This window comes from Pygocentrus nattereri, chromosome 3 (genome assembly GCF_015220715.1).
Source record: "Pygocentrus nattereri isolate fPygNat1 chromosome 3, fPygNat1.pri, whole genome shotgun sequence".
Lineage (NCBI taxonomy): Eukaryota > Metazoa > Chordata > Actinopteri > Characiformes > Serrasalmidae > Pygocentrus > Pygocentrus nattereri.
In genome coordinates, this window is record NC_051213.1 from 3,068,712 (window position 1) to 3,086,248 (window position 17,537).

General features: G+C 43.6%; 1 protein-coding gene across 1 annotated transcript; it reads left to right on the plus strand.

The window, feature by feature from the left end:
- Nucleotides 1-276: 276 nt before the first annotated feature.
- LOC108415657 lies at nt 277-15,000 on the plus strand. The gene is made up of 6 exons (XM_037537357.1): nt 277-298; nt 1,603-1,693; nt 1,805-1,866; nt 5,115-5,704; nt 11,175-11,181; nt 14,189-15,000. The coding sequence occupies exons 1-6, from the start codon at nt 292-294 to the stop codon at nt 14,803-14,805; spliced, it is 1,374 nt and encodes a 457-aa protein (XP_037393254.1). The 5' UTR covers nt 277-291; the 3' UTR covers nt 14,806-15,000.
- Nucleotides 15,001-17,537: the final 2,537 nt, after the last annotated feature.

Here is a 17,537-nt window from a genome sequence, read left to right on the forward strand (position 1 = left end):
CTAGGAACGTTGTCTTTGGAAGTGCGGATGAGTCGAGACAAATGTGCATCAAAAATTCAACAGTTTAAAACTAACATTCCTTAGCCAAACATTGCATGGAGGTATTTTAGGTATAATATTCAGGGAATCCAGAAAAATTTCATTACAATTGAAAGCCTGTGATGCTATGATGATCCCATACATGCATTGCATTAAAAACCTGCATGTTTTTGTGATGGAGATCAACGCACAGGCTCAGGAATCCTTTGACAAACTGATGCCAATGAACACCGTCCATCTCTACATCCACTAATGCAGGGTAAGACTGTACTGTGCATACACACACACACACACACCTCCTAAGCCACTTCTCCTTCTGGGTTGTGGGGGGTGCTGGAGTCTATCCCAGCTTGTCATCAGGTGTAAGGCAGGATACACCCTGGACAGACCGCCAGTCCATTGCAGGGCAGACAGACAGTCACTCACACCTGGGGGCAATTTACCATGGCCATTTAGCGTGACTGCATGTCTTTGGGCTGTGGGAGGAAGCCCACGCAGACACGGGGAGAACGTTTTCTCCACACAGAAAGGATCCTGGTCACCTGGCTGGGGAATCGAACCCAGGCCCTACCTGCTGTGAGGCAACAGCGCTACCCACCCTGCCGCCGTGCCGCCATGCCGTGACAAATTTCAACAACATCCAGAAACGCCGCCGACTTCTCTGGTCTTGAGTTGACCTGAAATGGACTGCAGCTCAGTGGAGATGTGTATTGTGATCTGACGAGTCAACCTTTCAGATTGTTTATGAAAATAATGCACTAAAGAAGAAAAGGAGCATCTAGTTTGTTACCGGTCCTGTTGAAAGGAAAGGTTGTGTAACACATCTCCTGTTAAACAAGTGCTAAAGTGTCACTCAGTGGTTGCTATTAATAGCTCTGTACTGCATTAAACAAGCATCAAGCTCTGCTCCAGAACCTCCAAAGCCCAGCTGACATCCCTGCTGACATCCCACCCACAGCGTTTGATTGATGGTGTGCATGATCTTGTAGTGTGACAGGATAAACGGGTCACTCTTTAGAGGCCCACCGATATTTTGAAACATGTAGTGTGAGAAGGTCAGAAATAACAGTAATAACAAATAACATAACTGATCAGGCAACAGCCAATGAGAGAGAGAGAGAGAGAGAGAGAGAGAGAGAGAGAGAGAGAGAGAGAGAGAGAGAGAGAGAGAGAGAGAGGGGGAGGGAGAGAGAGAGGGGGAGAGAGAGAGGGGGAGGGAGAGAGGGAGAGAGGGAGAGAGGAGAGAGGAGAGAGGAGAGAGGAGAGAGGAGAGAGACAGAGAGAGAGAGAGAGAGAGAGAGAGAGAGAGAGAGAGAGAGAGAGAGAGACATGCATGCCCAGACCACAAAGACAGAGGAGCAGCTTGCTGAATTTCATGCTCTTTTTCCCCAACTGGCTCTCATCCTAGTGCCCATACATTTTCAACCCAGAATTACACACATGATACTGAAGAACACGGACACTCTGAAACAAAACCTCCCTCAGTGTATTAGGTAAACTTTTACTAGAGGTTGTGCAAGAGTGGACATAACAAACTGGGTTTTGATCAGCAAATACAATCAGATCAGTGCAGAAGCTGCAGCCCCCAGGAAAAAGATCTAACTGGTGACAGGAGCCAAGAAAGATTCAACATCAAGAGTGTCTTCGCTTCCAGGTGAGCATCTGCACTTGTGCTTCTTATTCATTCCAGCCACTTGAGTTTTACTGTCGTTAAACGTGATTATCAGCTGTGTGTGGCTAACAGGTTCGACTAAAATGTTCACAGTAAAATGCAGTGGGTGCTCGTTCTGCTGTGTGTCCTCCTGCCCCTGACCTGCCTTTGTGAAAGTAAGTTTATCTGTGTTCTGTACATCATTCTGTTTTGTGAAGATGCATTAACAAACCCAGATTCACCTCTGAGAGTCTATAAATTCAATTCAGCGTTATCATATCTAGTCAATTCAAGCGCTCAACTGTTTCTAAGGCCCAGTCCCATTTCTTCTTTTGGCCTCTCGTTTTCGAGTGTCCCCCTCACCCCTTGTTACTGAGCTACAGGGCAGTGGTTGAGATCTTCCCTCTGAAACGAGACCCTCTAATAAAAGAGCATCACTTCATTATCAGCTACTAGCCGCTCTGTAGGCGACCCTGCCCGTCTGCAGGGGCAGCAGAGGAGGGGAAAGTTCAGCTCCTCACTGCTGGGCTTTAGTTACATTTATGGATCATACGCCTTCAAAGAGGAGGGCAGTTATTTATTATCACCCCCCCCAATTCTTCAGTGATATGAAGCTGAAGTCAGATTCTCCAGATTCTAGTCCGAATTTTCCCGTTCCACCTTAAATGGTGCAGCAGTTACATTCTGGCTCCTCAGGCATCAGAACTGCTGGACTATTTAAGGAACTATTTACTCTTTTTTTCCTCATAACTCTCCATTTGGAGTCTCAGTTTGGAGGGTCATGTAGCCCTAACACTTCGCCCTACCCCTCTATCTCAACAACAATTAAGACACCCTTACCCTAGACGTGAACGTGCTAAAAGCTCAGTGGTAGGGGCGAGGGGTGAAATGGGACTGGGCCTAAATCTGTGCCTCCAGTGTGTTGGATTAGTTCAGTGCTGGATCATTTAGCAGAGCCTGATTTCCAATTTTAAGGTGTGATTCATTTAATACATCATGGCAACCGTTATCTATATGAGCTAGAGCAAACTGCCCAGAAGGACTGAACTCATCCTTAATGCAGTAAGATGTACTTTTTCAGTACCAGCACATTACAAAATTATGGGTAATACAAAAGTTCTGGTCAAGTAACCAAGGTTCACCGCAGGGTTGGGGAGCGCCGGTCCTGGGGGGCAGGATTCCTGCACAGTCTGGTGATTGTTCTGCTCACTTGATTTTTTTTAACTTTGCAGTGACACTACGGGAGTATGTGCTCTGCGTTTTGAGATGCGTTGGGAGATTATTATGGTCAAAACATCTTAAGACTGTTATCTTAAGAAATGACTTCAAGATATGTCTTCAGGCCTTAAGGTGTCCTAAGATGTCTTCAGATGTGTCTCAAGAAGTGGTGATAGATGGTTCATAGAGTATGAAGCACACCTGATTTAACTCGTTATTTAATTACCGGGCTTGGCTGATGTGGGAAATCACCGCACTGTGCTGGAATCCAGGACCTTTGCCACTTCTGGCTCATAACATAAAGTTTCCTGGCTTCAGCTGTTATTGTGCTGCTAGCTAAGGCCAAGTCCCAGCCAAGTAAGAGCCAGACAAGAAAAAATGTCAGCAATTTCAGCCAAGTTAGAGTAACGAGTGCTGTCGCTTCTCTACCAGTGGTTTTCAAACTGGTTATCGGAGCTCTCAGTAGGTCCACATTTTAATTTTACGTCTAGTTGGAATGGAGGGAAAATCTGGACCATCTGGGGGGCTCTGAGAACCACTGGTGTAGACTATGGCCCCGTCCAAAACCACATGATTAATGGACTTTGAATGTCAACATCCAAGTCAATATCCACAGTTCAAAGTCACACACCGGCACAGACTCTGTGCACCAACGTGCAGCACTCGGTGAATCCGAACACCGTTGGGTTTGAGAATGAAGTGGATACTCAAACACTCTAGTGGATCTAAACACTTAATGAGCTGGAAAAAGCTGATTTTAATAGGAGCTGTAGTTTAATATCTCTGCTAAGAATTGATCTCAATCGCACTGAGTTTGGAATCCACCCAGCGGAACAAGGGATACTGGACGTCCTGGAATGTTGGGTTCTTACCCGGTCTCTGCCCAGAAGGCATTGCTTGGACACAGTAGCACAGAGAGACACCGAGTCTCAGTTCTAGTACTGAGTGAAAGAGTTGGAAAGTTAGTTGACTTGGCTCTACGTTGTGAGTAAAGCCAGCCAACGCACGAGAAGTTTAAATGTTTTATTTTCATCTCTGCAGTTTAGCTTTACTCTTTGTTAGTGTTTGTTCAATTGTCTTGCAATAATTGTAGTCACTCATCACTGTTATTACGATTCAGAACATCATTATTTGCCCAGCAGTAAATCCCTGTTGTCGGATCAAAACCTCATATCTCCAAAATGGTAACTTTGCAGGAAAGGGAAAAAACCTCCTCTAGTTTTAATACAAGTCAATGGAACCAGAATTCTTTCCAAATAATTTTGGGTAATATCTGTTGGTGTATTCATCATGAAATTTACCCAGAGGATGTAGAACCATAGGTGCTTTCAACTTCTATCAAAAACTGAAAAATGACAAAAATGGAGATACGAGGTTTTGTTCCAAAAGCAGCGAAATATTGAGTCTGAAATTTTATCCGTGAAAGTTTAGGGGAAATGTGAGCAGAGTGTTCCCTGAATACAGATTGGAGTTTGCCTGCCGATGTGGCGCATGTGGGAACGGTCCCTTTCAGAACCAGCCAAGTAGGCCTCGCCTTGTCGACCAAGCAAAACTCCAAGCGCTGACCCTAGTCTGGCCGTCTGGCCCTGTATGCATTATAGTTTGACGAATAGCTGCATTTGGAGGCCGTGTGACCAGACTCACCACCAGTGCTGCAAGGTTGAAACTCTCATTGCATTCCTAGTGGGATGCTTGGGTTACCTCTGCTAGCTCTCTCAACATATTTACACTTCTTAAACTAATAATGTGTCCCAATTCCTACTAGAGACCTCCCTTCCACTAGCTCCTAAATAACTGGAGAATTCTCGGACTAATTTCACATATTCGATCCCTACATGCCAACTTGATGATTAGACATATCACTTCACGCTTCATTTATCCTGTTCGTTTATACTGATTAATAAACAAGGCAGTTATTTCTGAACAATATACCCCTGACCGCTGGTTGAGCCGTGTACCCAGTTACAAAATTACTGAAACTTTATTTTAATTTCCATCTCCTCTCCGAGAGAGACCTCAAAATTAGATAAACAATTGAAAGACTTTTGCCCAAACCCAGTAAGAAAGTTTCACATGAACTTGAATGGGATTGTTGTCAGTGTCCTGTAAAGCTTGTAGATCCTGGCCACAGTGGATGTGAAAGAACTGCACTTTAACTTCACTGTAAGTGTGCATCACAGTGAGAAGAACGTTCTTTGCCTTTCAGGTGGTTTGACTGACAAAGGGCTGCTTTTCCCCAAACCATCAGCCAATTCCTATGTGAAGCTCACCCCCCTGAAGCCCCTGAACTTAGAGGCCTTTACTCTGTGTATGCGTCTGTCTGTGGATCCAAACGTAGTTTCCAAAGAGGCACGTGAGACCATCCTCTTCGCTTATCGCACCCCAGACCACGATGAGCTTAACGTGTGGCAGGAGAAGGGCAACATCTCCTTATACCTGAGAAGCAGCTCAGAGGGTGCTTTCTATGCCGTCCCCCTTCTCTCCATCTTCCGCACAGACCTGTGTGTCACCTGGGAATCCAGCACAGGTCTGACTGCGGTCTGGGTGGACGGCCGCCGCAGCACTCTGCAGGTGTACAGGAAAAACCACAAGGTCCAGTCTGGTGGTGCTGTTATCCTGGGTCAGGATCCGGACTCGTTCGTTGGTAAATTTGATGAAAATCAGAGTTTTGTAGGCGAGATTTCAGGCGTGAACATGTGGGATTATGTGCTGACAGGGTGTCAGATTAAGCAATTCATTGAGTTAGGTTTGGGGCCAGAACCAAAAGTTCTTAAATGGAAAACTATGCAGTATGAAGTACATGGGAATGTCCTTGTAGTGGAAGAGAAGTACAAATGATGTGTAAGATGACTATCTCTGTAACGAGGTCCTGTAGTGGTGTAACAGTAGCAGTATGTTTTCAGCAATTGTGCATGTACTAGTATTTATACATGTATAAAAATTACGATATTTGCCTCACATTTGAGCAAAGTTTGATATTATCGCAGTATTGTTAGAACATGAAAATAAAAACACTACGTGGACAAACAAACATGTATTCCAGATGTCATTTTTAAATAGCAGTGTGATTCTGGCGTTTCAACATTTACTTTTCATACAACAAATTATAATTAAAGAATAAAAATGTCCATAGACTGATGCTCACTGCATGTATAATTATACTATTTACAGTTAAGACTGGACTTCATAACCCCTGTTGAATAGTGTTGTGATCTTCCCCCAGAGCTGTAAAGATGCTCCAACATAAAATAAGGCATGAAACATCCCTGCACTGTTCCATCATAACTGAACCCACGGGATGTACCAATTGACTTTTCATTTGTTTAAATCAAACAATCTTAAACATATCATTACGTAACGGTCTTCAGCTGCGATTAACTGTGTACTCCATCCATCCATCCATCCATTTTCCAAGCCGCTTCTCCCTCAGGGTCGCCGGGGGGGAGGGGGTGTGGGGGGGGTTGCTGGAGCCTATCCCAGCAGTCATCGGGCGGAAGGCAGGATATACCCTGGACAGGTCGCCAGTCCATCACAGGGCAGACAGACACAGTCACTCACACCCAGGGGCAATTTATCATGTCCAATTGGCCTGACTGCATGTCTTTGGACTGTGGGAGGAAACCGGAGAACCCGGAGGTCCAACACCAGTACCACGATTTGTCCTAAACTGCAGTCTAGTTTGGTCACAGCAGTGGTTTTTTCAAGCATTTGATATTTTGATGGCTCTTTGAAGTCCAAGCTTGTTTGAACTCTTGCATGTTATGTCAAAATGCCGTTAGCGTTTAGATGTTTTTCTCATGTGGTGCAATTTTTACAACTTATAGACCAATTAATTGATGATTTTAAACACCCAAAAGCCAGATTTTCTCTCTTCTTCTGACTGTTGTTTTCCTGCTCTCCATAGAAATGGTATCCTTTTTTCAGACAACTAAACAAATGAACAGGTTTAAGTTAGGGCTATAGTCAAGACCACCATTTTCGAGTCCTAAACGACGATTATTCGAGACAGAGTCAAGAGTCTAACTGGGGCTGAATGCAAGTCAAGACAGGGTCTAATGAGAGCAAGACTGGATCAACACCAAAACCTCAAAAAATCTAGTCCTTTTTAAGACGAGGCCTTAATTAGTCTTTACATCCTTCCAGCACAAGTCACTGAAAAATATCACAAAACGAACCTACAAAAATAACTGCGCCGAATTCAAATGATGATGCAGTTCTTTCTCTTCTACTTACAAACACAAATGTATATTTGCCTTTAATTGTTGTGTAAACCAAACTGAGCCCCCCACACATTGGCAGCAGGAGCTGGGCAAAGTCTTTTGGATTCAGCCATTGGTGGTATCAATACTACTCAGCTAGGTTTGCTTATGCCAACATTGATGTAGTAAACAACTTTTGTCTTTTCTAAATGTGTCGATGGTGAATAGATACAGACCATAACAGCACAAAAGCTCACAATTACCTTCATCACAACAAAATAATAAAGGTTTTGTATAGCAAACCTTTTTGGACCACATGCACAGGTCAGCGTATCGCACCCCAAAAACTCTTTTCCCAACCCTGGAGACACAATATAATGCACTGTGCACACATTTAATCAAGTGAGTTTAATTATTTATTTATTTATATATTTATTTTTATTTACCAGTACATGATGCAATACTCTGCATACGGAAATGTGCAATCATACTGTACATGTGCAATTATACTGGAATATGTGCAATATTTAGCAGTGTGCAATATTTAGCAGTGTGCAATATTTAGTGACACACAACACAGCTGTAAATATCTCCATATTTATATCCTGTAAATACATAGTTTTTTATTTTGTTTCTATATTTATTTCACATACATATATACACATATATACAAAACAACCCCTCCCCATTCTATTCTGTGTCATTTGTTTACATTGTGTGTTTGCACTGAGATGGAGTTGCTTTTAATCTCATTGTACTTTGTATAGTGACAATAAAGGCATTCTATTCTATTCTATGAATGTGTTGAAGCAAGGCTAAGGCGAGAGGTTCAGATCAGTGAGCAGCAGTTTGGTTTCAGTACCACAGATGCAGTTTTTCTGTTGAGAGTGTTGGTAGAGAAGAACAGAGAAGGTCAGAAGGAGCTGCATTGTGTCTTTGTGGATCTAGAGAAGGCAGATGATAGGGTGCCAAGAGAGGAACTGTGGTACTGTATGAGGAAGTCAGGTGTAGCTGAAAAGTATGTTAGGGTGGTGCAGGACATGTATGAGGATAGTGAGACAGTGGTGAGGTGTGCAGTTGGAGTGACAAATGGTTTCGAGGTGAAGGTGGGGTTACATCAGGGATCAGCTTTGAGCCCCTTCTTATTTGCAATGGTGATGGAAAGGTTGACAGATGAGGTCAGGCAGGAGGCTCCATGGACCATGATGTTTGCAGATGACATTGTAATCTGTGGTGAGAGTAGAGAGCAGGTGGAAGAGAATCTGGAGAGGTGGAGGTTTGCACTGGAGAGGAGAGGAATGAAGGTCAGTAGAGACAAGACGGAATACATGTGTGTGAATGAGAGGGAGGCAGGTGGAAAGGTGAAGATGCAAGGAGTAGAGGTCGTAAAGGTGGATGACTTCAAATATCTTGGGTCAACCATCCAGAGCAATGGACAGTGTAGAAAAGAGGTGAAGAAGAGGGTGCAGGCAGGATGGAGTGGGTGGAGACGGATGTCAGGGCTGAAGACAGTAGAGCGTCCTGCTATGATGTTTGGTTTGGAGACTGTGGCTCTGTCTAAAAGACAGGAGGCTGAGCTGGAGGTGGCGGAGATGAAGATGCTGAGATTTTCGTTGGGAGTGACGAGGATGGACAAGATTAGAAATGAGCAGATCAGAGGGACAGTGAAGGTGGAGCAGTTTGGAGATAAAGCCAGAGAGGCCAGGTTGAGATGGTTTGGACATGTGTTGAGGAGGAATAGTGGATATACTGGGCAAAGAATGTTGGAGATGGAGCTGCCAGGTAGAAGGAGAAGAGGTAGACCTCAGAGAAGGTTTATGGATGCAGTGAAGGTGGACATGGAGATGGTTGGTGTAAAAGTAGAGGAGGCAGTGGATAGGGCAAGATGGAGGCAGATGATCCGCTGTGGAGACCCCTAAAGGGAGCAGCTGAAAGAAGAAGACCAGTACATGAATGGTCTAGTGGACAACAGTTTTGAAGTTATGTAACATTAGCCACATTTACATGCAACCTAATAACTCTAATAATCTGACTAATAGCTCAATAATCAGTTAAATAGAAGAATAATATCCGTGTAAACGCCTGTATCCGATTACATTCCCTATCGGAAAGTTTCAGTCCGTTCTGCATGTGCGTCGCGTCACAGTGAGAGTTTATACCGTTCAACACGGCGGAGCAGAAACTGGTCTGCAGAGGAGACGAAGTTCATGCTCTGATCTTTAAAAGACGGCGGTGGGACGGACGTCCAGCTTACGTGTCTCAGAGCACGACGTCTTCCTCTCGGCCTTCTTTAATAAGGACGTGTGAAGGACGTTTTCCTGAGTCTGACGTCATTTTAAAGCAGTTAAAAACACAATCACTGCTCACTGCTGCTCATCTCACTCTGACTGGGCTCACGTGATGCTGGTTGTCATGGTAACGTCTACACTAAGTGGTTTTTCATACATGCGCATTATTTTGCATCGGATCACTTGTAGTGAGCATGTAAACGGAGATTTGTTGATCAACACCAGATTGTTGAATAGAGTGAGCAGATAAACACCTCAGTCTGAATCTGCAATCGGAACGTGTTCAAGCGGATTGGCAAAAGTCTTTGCATGTAAACACAGCCGTTCACGTACACACACAAATGGTTTGCTGCTACGCCTGTGCGGTGTGGTCATATGCGTGAGTTCTTCACTTCTGCTGGAAACGGATCTCAGGTGGCTCCTCATGAAGCTGCTTGAGAGAACCTGTGTGAAGCTGCGTCAAGGCAAAGAGGAGCTACTGAACAATCTAAACCAGGCGACAGATTGGATTAGCTGAACTCTAATAGTGCCACGTGTGTTATTACACAGCTTTAATGACTGCACAGTTGTGGAAAACAGTTCTAATAAAGGAAATCCGCAGTGAAAAACGCGATACTGATGCTGTTCATGTGTGTTTGAAAGAGAGAGACTTTGACTAAGAGCATCAACTGACTGCTGGACTTCACACTGAGCCTTTTGTCTGTGTGATGATGTCACGCTGGTGCAAGGAGGATACAGGAGCCGTGCGTGCACCAGCGCTCAGATTTCCTGACGTGTTGATAAACAGCAAACACACAAATCATGGTGAGTATCTCTGCTTTTGATTAAGCTATTATTATATTATGGCACATATTATTCAGATGTATTGACCCTTTTTGATGGACACTGGTCATTGTGTTGCCTTACTGTGCCCATCAGGGAGCGGATGGTTTTCAAACCTTTTTCCTGCTTGTTGTTGGTGATCATTCTTCCCAAAATATGTTAGTTTTAGTGTAATCTCTAACGTTTCCAGCTGAAGAGAATTTCACCGAAGTACGCTAGTGTCTACTGACTGAGCCGACTGAGTACTTGCAGTCCTTACGTGGTGACTTGATGATTTGAAATGCGTTTGTTTTAGAAATCTGAACCGTGAATGAAAATCCCATCTATAAACTGATCACATGTGTTTCGGGGTCTAAAAGTCTGAGACTGTGTTGAAAATCTGGGACTTTTTCATTTAAATCTGGAAATAATTTTAGATACAACATTTTAGAATGTCAATTTAAAGAAGAGCAAAATGAAGTTTAATAAAAATGAAATGAAGAAATGTTCAAGGCTCAGCACTATTTGTAGGTCACAGTTTAAAATGAAGCAAATTTGAAAAAGGCCTTTGTGCATAAAGCTCAGCTTTTTTTTAGTCTTATCTCTTCCATCGAGGTTCTTGTTCAGACAGAACTGTGGAGTTCAGCTAGAGTGGACACTGTCATTAGATCATACCTCATATACACTTACCAATCAATTCTAAAATGTATTTAATTGTTTAAATTGTTTAAAAAGCTAAAACTTGCAGTATAAAAATTGCCACCTGTCAGAATAAAACCTCGTATCTCCATTTTTGTCGTTTTTCAGTTTTTGACATAGTTTGAAAATGTCTGTTGCTCTTTACATTGTGTGTAACTTCATGATAAATGGACCAAAAGAAACCGTCCAAAATGAGTTGGAAAGACGTCTGGTTCCATTGACTTCCATTAAAAGTAAAGTACATTTTTTCCTTTTCTCTTTAAAGTTGCCATTTTGGAGATACGAGGTTTTCTTCCGACAACAGCGATACGTTTATGTTAAATTTCGCAAATAAACAGTAACTATGTATTAAAATGTGCAGAAATGTGTCTCTGTAGAGGGCGTGTTCACTTATTTACACTCAGAAAATCAACGTGTCAGTTGACCAGGAGTGCCCAAACTTTTGCATGGGACAGTTTATAATGTGACGTAACTGGTGATGAGACGCTCCATCTTGTGATCTACTGCTGAAATGTATTCAGCCTGTGTGTGTGTGTGTGTGTGTGTGTGTGTGTGTGTGTGTGTGTGTGTGTGTGTGCTGCTCAGGCCTGCTGCAGGATGCTGCCTCCTGTTGTCCTGCTGCTCTGCACCGTCTCCCTGGCTGTGGGCGCTGAAGGTGGGCATGTCTTAATGACATCAGTCAGTGATGTTTATGACTGTTGTGTAGTTACTCATATTTACAGGTGTGAATCGTGAGCCTGTCTGCTGTGTGATTAGTTTTTGGTAAAGTGCAGAGTAAGCATGGTTTGGCTGGAGCAGTGCAGTAAATTGTGTTTTTTGAACTTCAAAATAAATTTTTCGCATGACCCTATCCAGTTATAATGTTGCCACTGAAATTTGTTTATAGTGCGCGCACACACACACACACACACACACACACACACACACACACACACACACACACACACACTTAATTTTAGGCATATTATTGATATTATGTCTGACTTTTAACTGCGCATCACATTGAAAACGCTGTATTATTGTTATTGTTGACCCTCTTTCATGCAGACTGTGGTGTTTTTGTGTATATTGGTGAGACAAATCAGTGTTTATATATTTATGTTTATATATTTTCAGTGTTTCTTATTCGGGGAGATTTACACATTTCCACATTTTTCTTTGAGCTTAATTTTTGAACTCAAAGTATCTGGCTCAGGTATGTGTATCTCCATTAAAAACCTTTAGGATAAGTGGGAGAGTTGGAGTGATGGAGCTCCACTGAACACCTTTGGGATTAGTTTGATTGTTGGTGCTCCACTGACCTCCTTTGGGATGAATTTGACTGATGGAGCTCCACTGAACACCTTTGGGATAAGTTTGATTGATCGAGCTCCACCGAACACCTTTGGGATTAGTTTAATTGATGGAGCTCCACTAAACACCTTTGAGATGAGCCGGAGCAATAGTGCTTCATTGAACACCTTTGGGATTCGTTTGATTGATGGAGCTAAACTGAACACCTTTGGGATTAGTTTGATTGATGGAGCTCCACTGAACACCTTTGGGATGAATTTGATTGATCGAGCTCAACTGAACACCTTTGGGATTAGTTTGATTGTTGGTGCTCCACTGACCTCCTTTGGGATGAATTTGACTGATGGAGCTCCACTGAACACCTTTGGGATAAGTTTGATTGATCGAGCTCCACCGAACACCTTTGGGATTAGTTTAATTGATGGAGCTCCACTAAACACCTTTGAGATGAGCCGGAGCAATAGTGCTTCATTGAACACCTTTGGGATTCGTTTGATTGATGGAGCTAAACTGAACACCTTTGGGATTAGTTTGATTGATGGAGCTCCACTGAACACCTTTGGGATGAATTTGATTGATCGAGCTCAACTGAACACCTTTGGGATTAGTTTGATTGATCGAGCTCCACTGAACACCTTTGGGATGAGTTTGATTGATCGAGCTCCACTGAACACCTTTGGGATGAGTTTGATTGATGGAGCTCCACTGAACACCTTTGGTATTAGTTTGATTGATCAAGCTCCATTGAACATCTTTTGGATGAGTTGAAGTGAAGGAGCTCCACTGAACTTCTTTGGAATGAGTTTGATTGATGGAGCTCCATTGAACACATTTGGGATTAGTTGGAGTGATGGAGCTCCACCAAGTACATTTGGAATGAGTTAGAGCGAATAATCTCAATTGGACACCAAATGGATTAGTCAGAGTGGTGAAGCTCCACTGAACACCTTGGGATGAGCTGGAACAATGACATTTTGTAGATCCCATAATTCACATGCTTTCCACTCCCTTCAGAGCAACATACGCATTGTCTGACACTGCCGGTTTACATTTACAGCATTCGGCTGACGCTCTTATCCAGAGCGACTTACAATTTGATCATTTTAGACAGGGAGGCGAAGGCGGTGTTGGGAGTCTTGCCCAAGGACTCTTATTGGTATAGTGTAGGGTGTTTACCCAGGTGGGGGATTGAATCCCACCCTACAACCTGGAAGGAAGAGGTGTTAACTACTACACTACACCAAAGGTGTAGTTGGTTCATTTTGCTGCAAAAGTTATAGGCAGTGTCCCTTTTCTTCCTTTGGTGTACACATGTTACAAAAAATACTGTATATAAAATATACACATTTACACACTTTAACATGAACACCAAAGCAAACAGGAGAATTTTTTTATACTGATTGATGTTTCAGAGGCACATCTTAGCCAGGCAGCCTCACTGGAGTCGAATCTCCTGGCCAGCTCTCCAAAAATACCCAAAAATCCTGATAAGACCGAAAATAAATGATTATATTGACGCCATTGATTTCAGAGCAAATTTTAGACAACAAGGTGTCTGGATGATATATTGTTTGGGTTTTGATAAACAGATGTACTTTATTGATCCCTATGTGGAAATGTGGCTGCTACAAAACTACATAGAGCATATAAAAAAAATGGGCTGGAGGTCAGGGAACCAGCCTCGTGACCGGAAGATCGCTGGTTTGATCCCCAGAGCCGACAATATGTGACTGAGGTGTCCTTGAGCAAGACACCTAACCCCCAACTGCTCTTTGGGCGCTGTGGATAGGGCTGCCCGTCACTCCGGGCAAGTGTGCTCACTGCCCCCTAGTGTGTGTTCACTAGTGTGTATGTGGGTGTTTCACTGCACAGATGGATTAATTGTGGAGGTGAATTCCCCTGTTGTGGGATTAATAAAGGCTAATTTAACTTAATGTAATACAATAAATAAGTTTCTACTTTTTCGTCTTTCTCACTTACTCTACCTCTCTCTGTGTTAGTGGGCCTGAGCGGTAAGGTGTTGCTTTTCCCATATGAGACGGACTTCAGCTTCGTGAAGCTCACGCCCCAGAAGCCCTTGGGCCTGTCTGCGTTCACTCTGTGCATGCGGGTGGCCACCGAGCTGCAGGGCGAGCGGCAGATCATCCTGTTTGCCTACCGCACTCCCGACTACGATGAGCTCAACGTGTGGCGCGAGAAAGACGGACGCATTTCCTTATACCTGAGCGGAGACGGAGCTTTCTACCATCTGCCGCCTCTCTCCACCTTCCGCACGCACCTGTGCCTCACCTGGGCGTCCCGCACCGGCCTTGCTGCCTTCTGGGTGGATGGACGGCGCAGCGCCCTGCAGGTCTACAAACCAGGTCACAGCATCCGAGCCCGTGGCACCGCCCTGCTGGGCCAGGACCCAGACAAGCACCTGGGAGACTTCGAGGCAGTGCAGAGCTTTGCGGGCGAGATCACAGACGTGAACATGTGGGATTACGTGCTGTCGGGCAGCCAGATTAAAGCGCTGTACTTCAACCAGAGGCAGCGCGTCCCGCGAGGAAACGTCTTCGACTGGGGCTCCATCGAATACGAAATCCACGGAAACGTGATGGTGGTGCAAGACGACTGACTACACCCGGTCGACGTGGTGAACACACGCTCACACACACACTCACACACGTGTTGGCACGAGATTGTAGTTCTAACACTTTGTCTTCTGAGCTCAAACGTTTAATGCGTTGACCTTAATTGTCACTTTCCTGTATTATATAAATGTATTATATAATCACTTAATTCTCTAATAAAGGACTGTTTTATATTCGTGTAATGAGTTACATTCATATTTGATACGACTTGTTGATTTTTATGATTTACATGAACTCCTGAATTGGCCATTTGCCAAATTTGGACAAGCCCTGCATACGTTGGTTACTGTTGCTGTGTCTTGGTAGCACTTCTCCTAACACACTGAGAAGTTGCAGTCAATAAGAAGGAAAGAATAAAAGCACAGATCTGTAAATAATCATCCTTATTCAAAAATAATTTATAATTGGGCAGTCGTGGGCTGGAGGTCAGGGATCTGGCCCGGTGACCGGAAGGTTGCCGGTTCGATCCTCAGTGCCGACAGTCCATGACTGAGGTGTCCTTGAGCAAGACACCTAACCCCCAATTGCTCCCCGGGCGCCGTGGATAGGGCTGCCCACCACTCTGGGCAAGTGTGCTCACTGCCCCCTAGTGTGTGTGTGCTCACTAGTGTGTATGTGGTGTTTCACTTCATGAATGGGTTAAATGCGGAGGTGGAATTTCCCCGTTTGTGGGATTAAATAAGTATCACTTCACTTAATTGGGTTTTTAACACATTTAATACAGACATATATGCTATGAATGTATGGATTTATGGATGTAGTGAAGGTGGACATGGAGATGGTTGGTGTGAAAGTAGAGGAGGCAGTGGACAGGGCAAGATGGAGGCAGATGATCCACTGTGGCGACCCCTAAAGGGAGCAGCTGAAAGAAGAAGAAGCAGAAGAAGTACAGACATATATGCTAAGGAACTGACAAAATATGAACGTTGACTAATTTGAAGTAAAAAAGAAAAGAACCATGTTTACATTAATCTTACCAGTGAGATCATTTGGCCACTGCATGTTAAAGAGGACAGTTTTCATGTGGTTGGTTGGTGTAGTGGGTAACACCTCTACCTTCTACACTGTAGACTGGGGTTCAAGCCCCTGCCTGGACAAGCTCCCTACACTATAGCAGTCGCTCTGGAGAAGAACATCAGCCAAATGCCATGAATGTAAAGTCTAATTAAGAGGGTATTTAAATGACTGAAGCGGTCCTTTCAGATGAGCTAGTGGACTGAAGACTCACATTGTTATATTTATCATTAGATATCAAATTAAAATTAACATTACAAAATACAGTAACCCAGACAGAGTTTAGTTTACCTTATAGCCACTAGTTCGGACATAAAGACTCCGGAGGTGGAAGTGAAGGAGGACTCATTTTCAAATTCTCAATGGAATTGAAAGAAATTGAAGGAGTTGAAAGAAAACAGTTCATTTGAAATGAAAGCGCCTTTGGTGTAGGCCCCGTCTGCTGTCCAGGTCTTGGAGCATCGAGACCGTCACTGATCCTGCCAGACAGAGGGGGCAGGGTGGAGCCCACCCCCCTGGACAACTGGACAGGGTTGAAAGCAGCAGAATGGAGACAAGTGGAGACGTTTAAAGACAGGCGTAGGCCCACGATTGGTCAGGAGTAATGAAGAAATGACAAAGCGAGTCTTAGAGTCTCCCTGGCAGAACATCTGCTGAAGCTTCCGTTAGTTTTAGTCCATTAGTTGTGAGTTTGGTCTTCAACAACTTCGGTTTAATCCAAACATTTTTCAGTTTCAGGAATAAACTATGAAAACAGCAGCGCCTTCCAGACGATCAGGATCGCATGTGTCAGTCATTATACACTCTTCCGTCACGCCTTTCCACTGTCTGATGACTCTTAACTTCTCTTCCGCCGTGGAATGCAAGAGAGGCCATGAAGTAGTTGCAGTTTTCTGGACTGTTATCTTGAGATGACACAGTATCAAAACTTATTTTTCTTGTGATATAAAGATTTTCAAGTTATCTCAAGGAAACAACTTGAGGTCGCAAGACCTCTCCGTGTTGGCACCGCTGTTCTCACGGCAGGTCTGTTCTTTTTTTAGCTTTTCCTTCCATTGCAGGGCGAAGCAACGCTCAGAGAAGCCGTGGTTGTCTGAAAGACACGTCAGCCGTTATTTTGCAAACGGTTCTGATCTTCTGATCAAAATAACATAAACAGATTTTGCTCATTAACATAACAGTGACAGCTGACCGTACATAACCACACCATAGCAACTGACATAGACCTACATAGCCATAAACCATTTTCAAAGCTGCTCTACACACAACCATCTACAGCACATGATCCATCAGTCTGAAGAACCCTTTCACGATTCACAGAACCCTTTGATCACGCAAATGATTCTTTGAGTGTTCATGGTTCTATGTAGAGCCACTGGCTTTACGCTTACGTAAACAAAGAAAATCCATCCATCCATCCATCCATCCATCCATCCATCCATCCATTTTCCAAGCCGCTTCTCCGTGAGGAGAACTTAAAGAGTTCTTTTCAGGAACACTAAAACAGGCAAGTATAGAAAGGAAACTAAGTATAAGCAGGAACAGAGAATAAAATAAAGTTTGAGTTAAAAGTAAAACGTAATATATGTTAAGCGTATTTTAAAAAGAGAATTCTACTGAATTCATTCTATTCAGGGTGATTTGATATGAAATGATTTAGAGATGTGATGTTTTAGAGAACAAAGTGGCTGTGATAGGAACC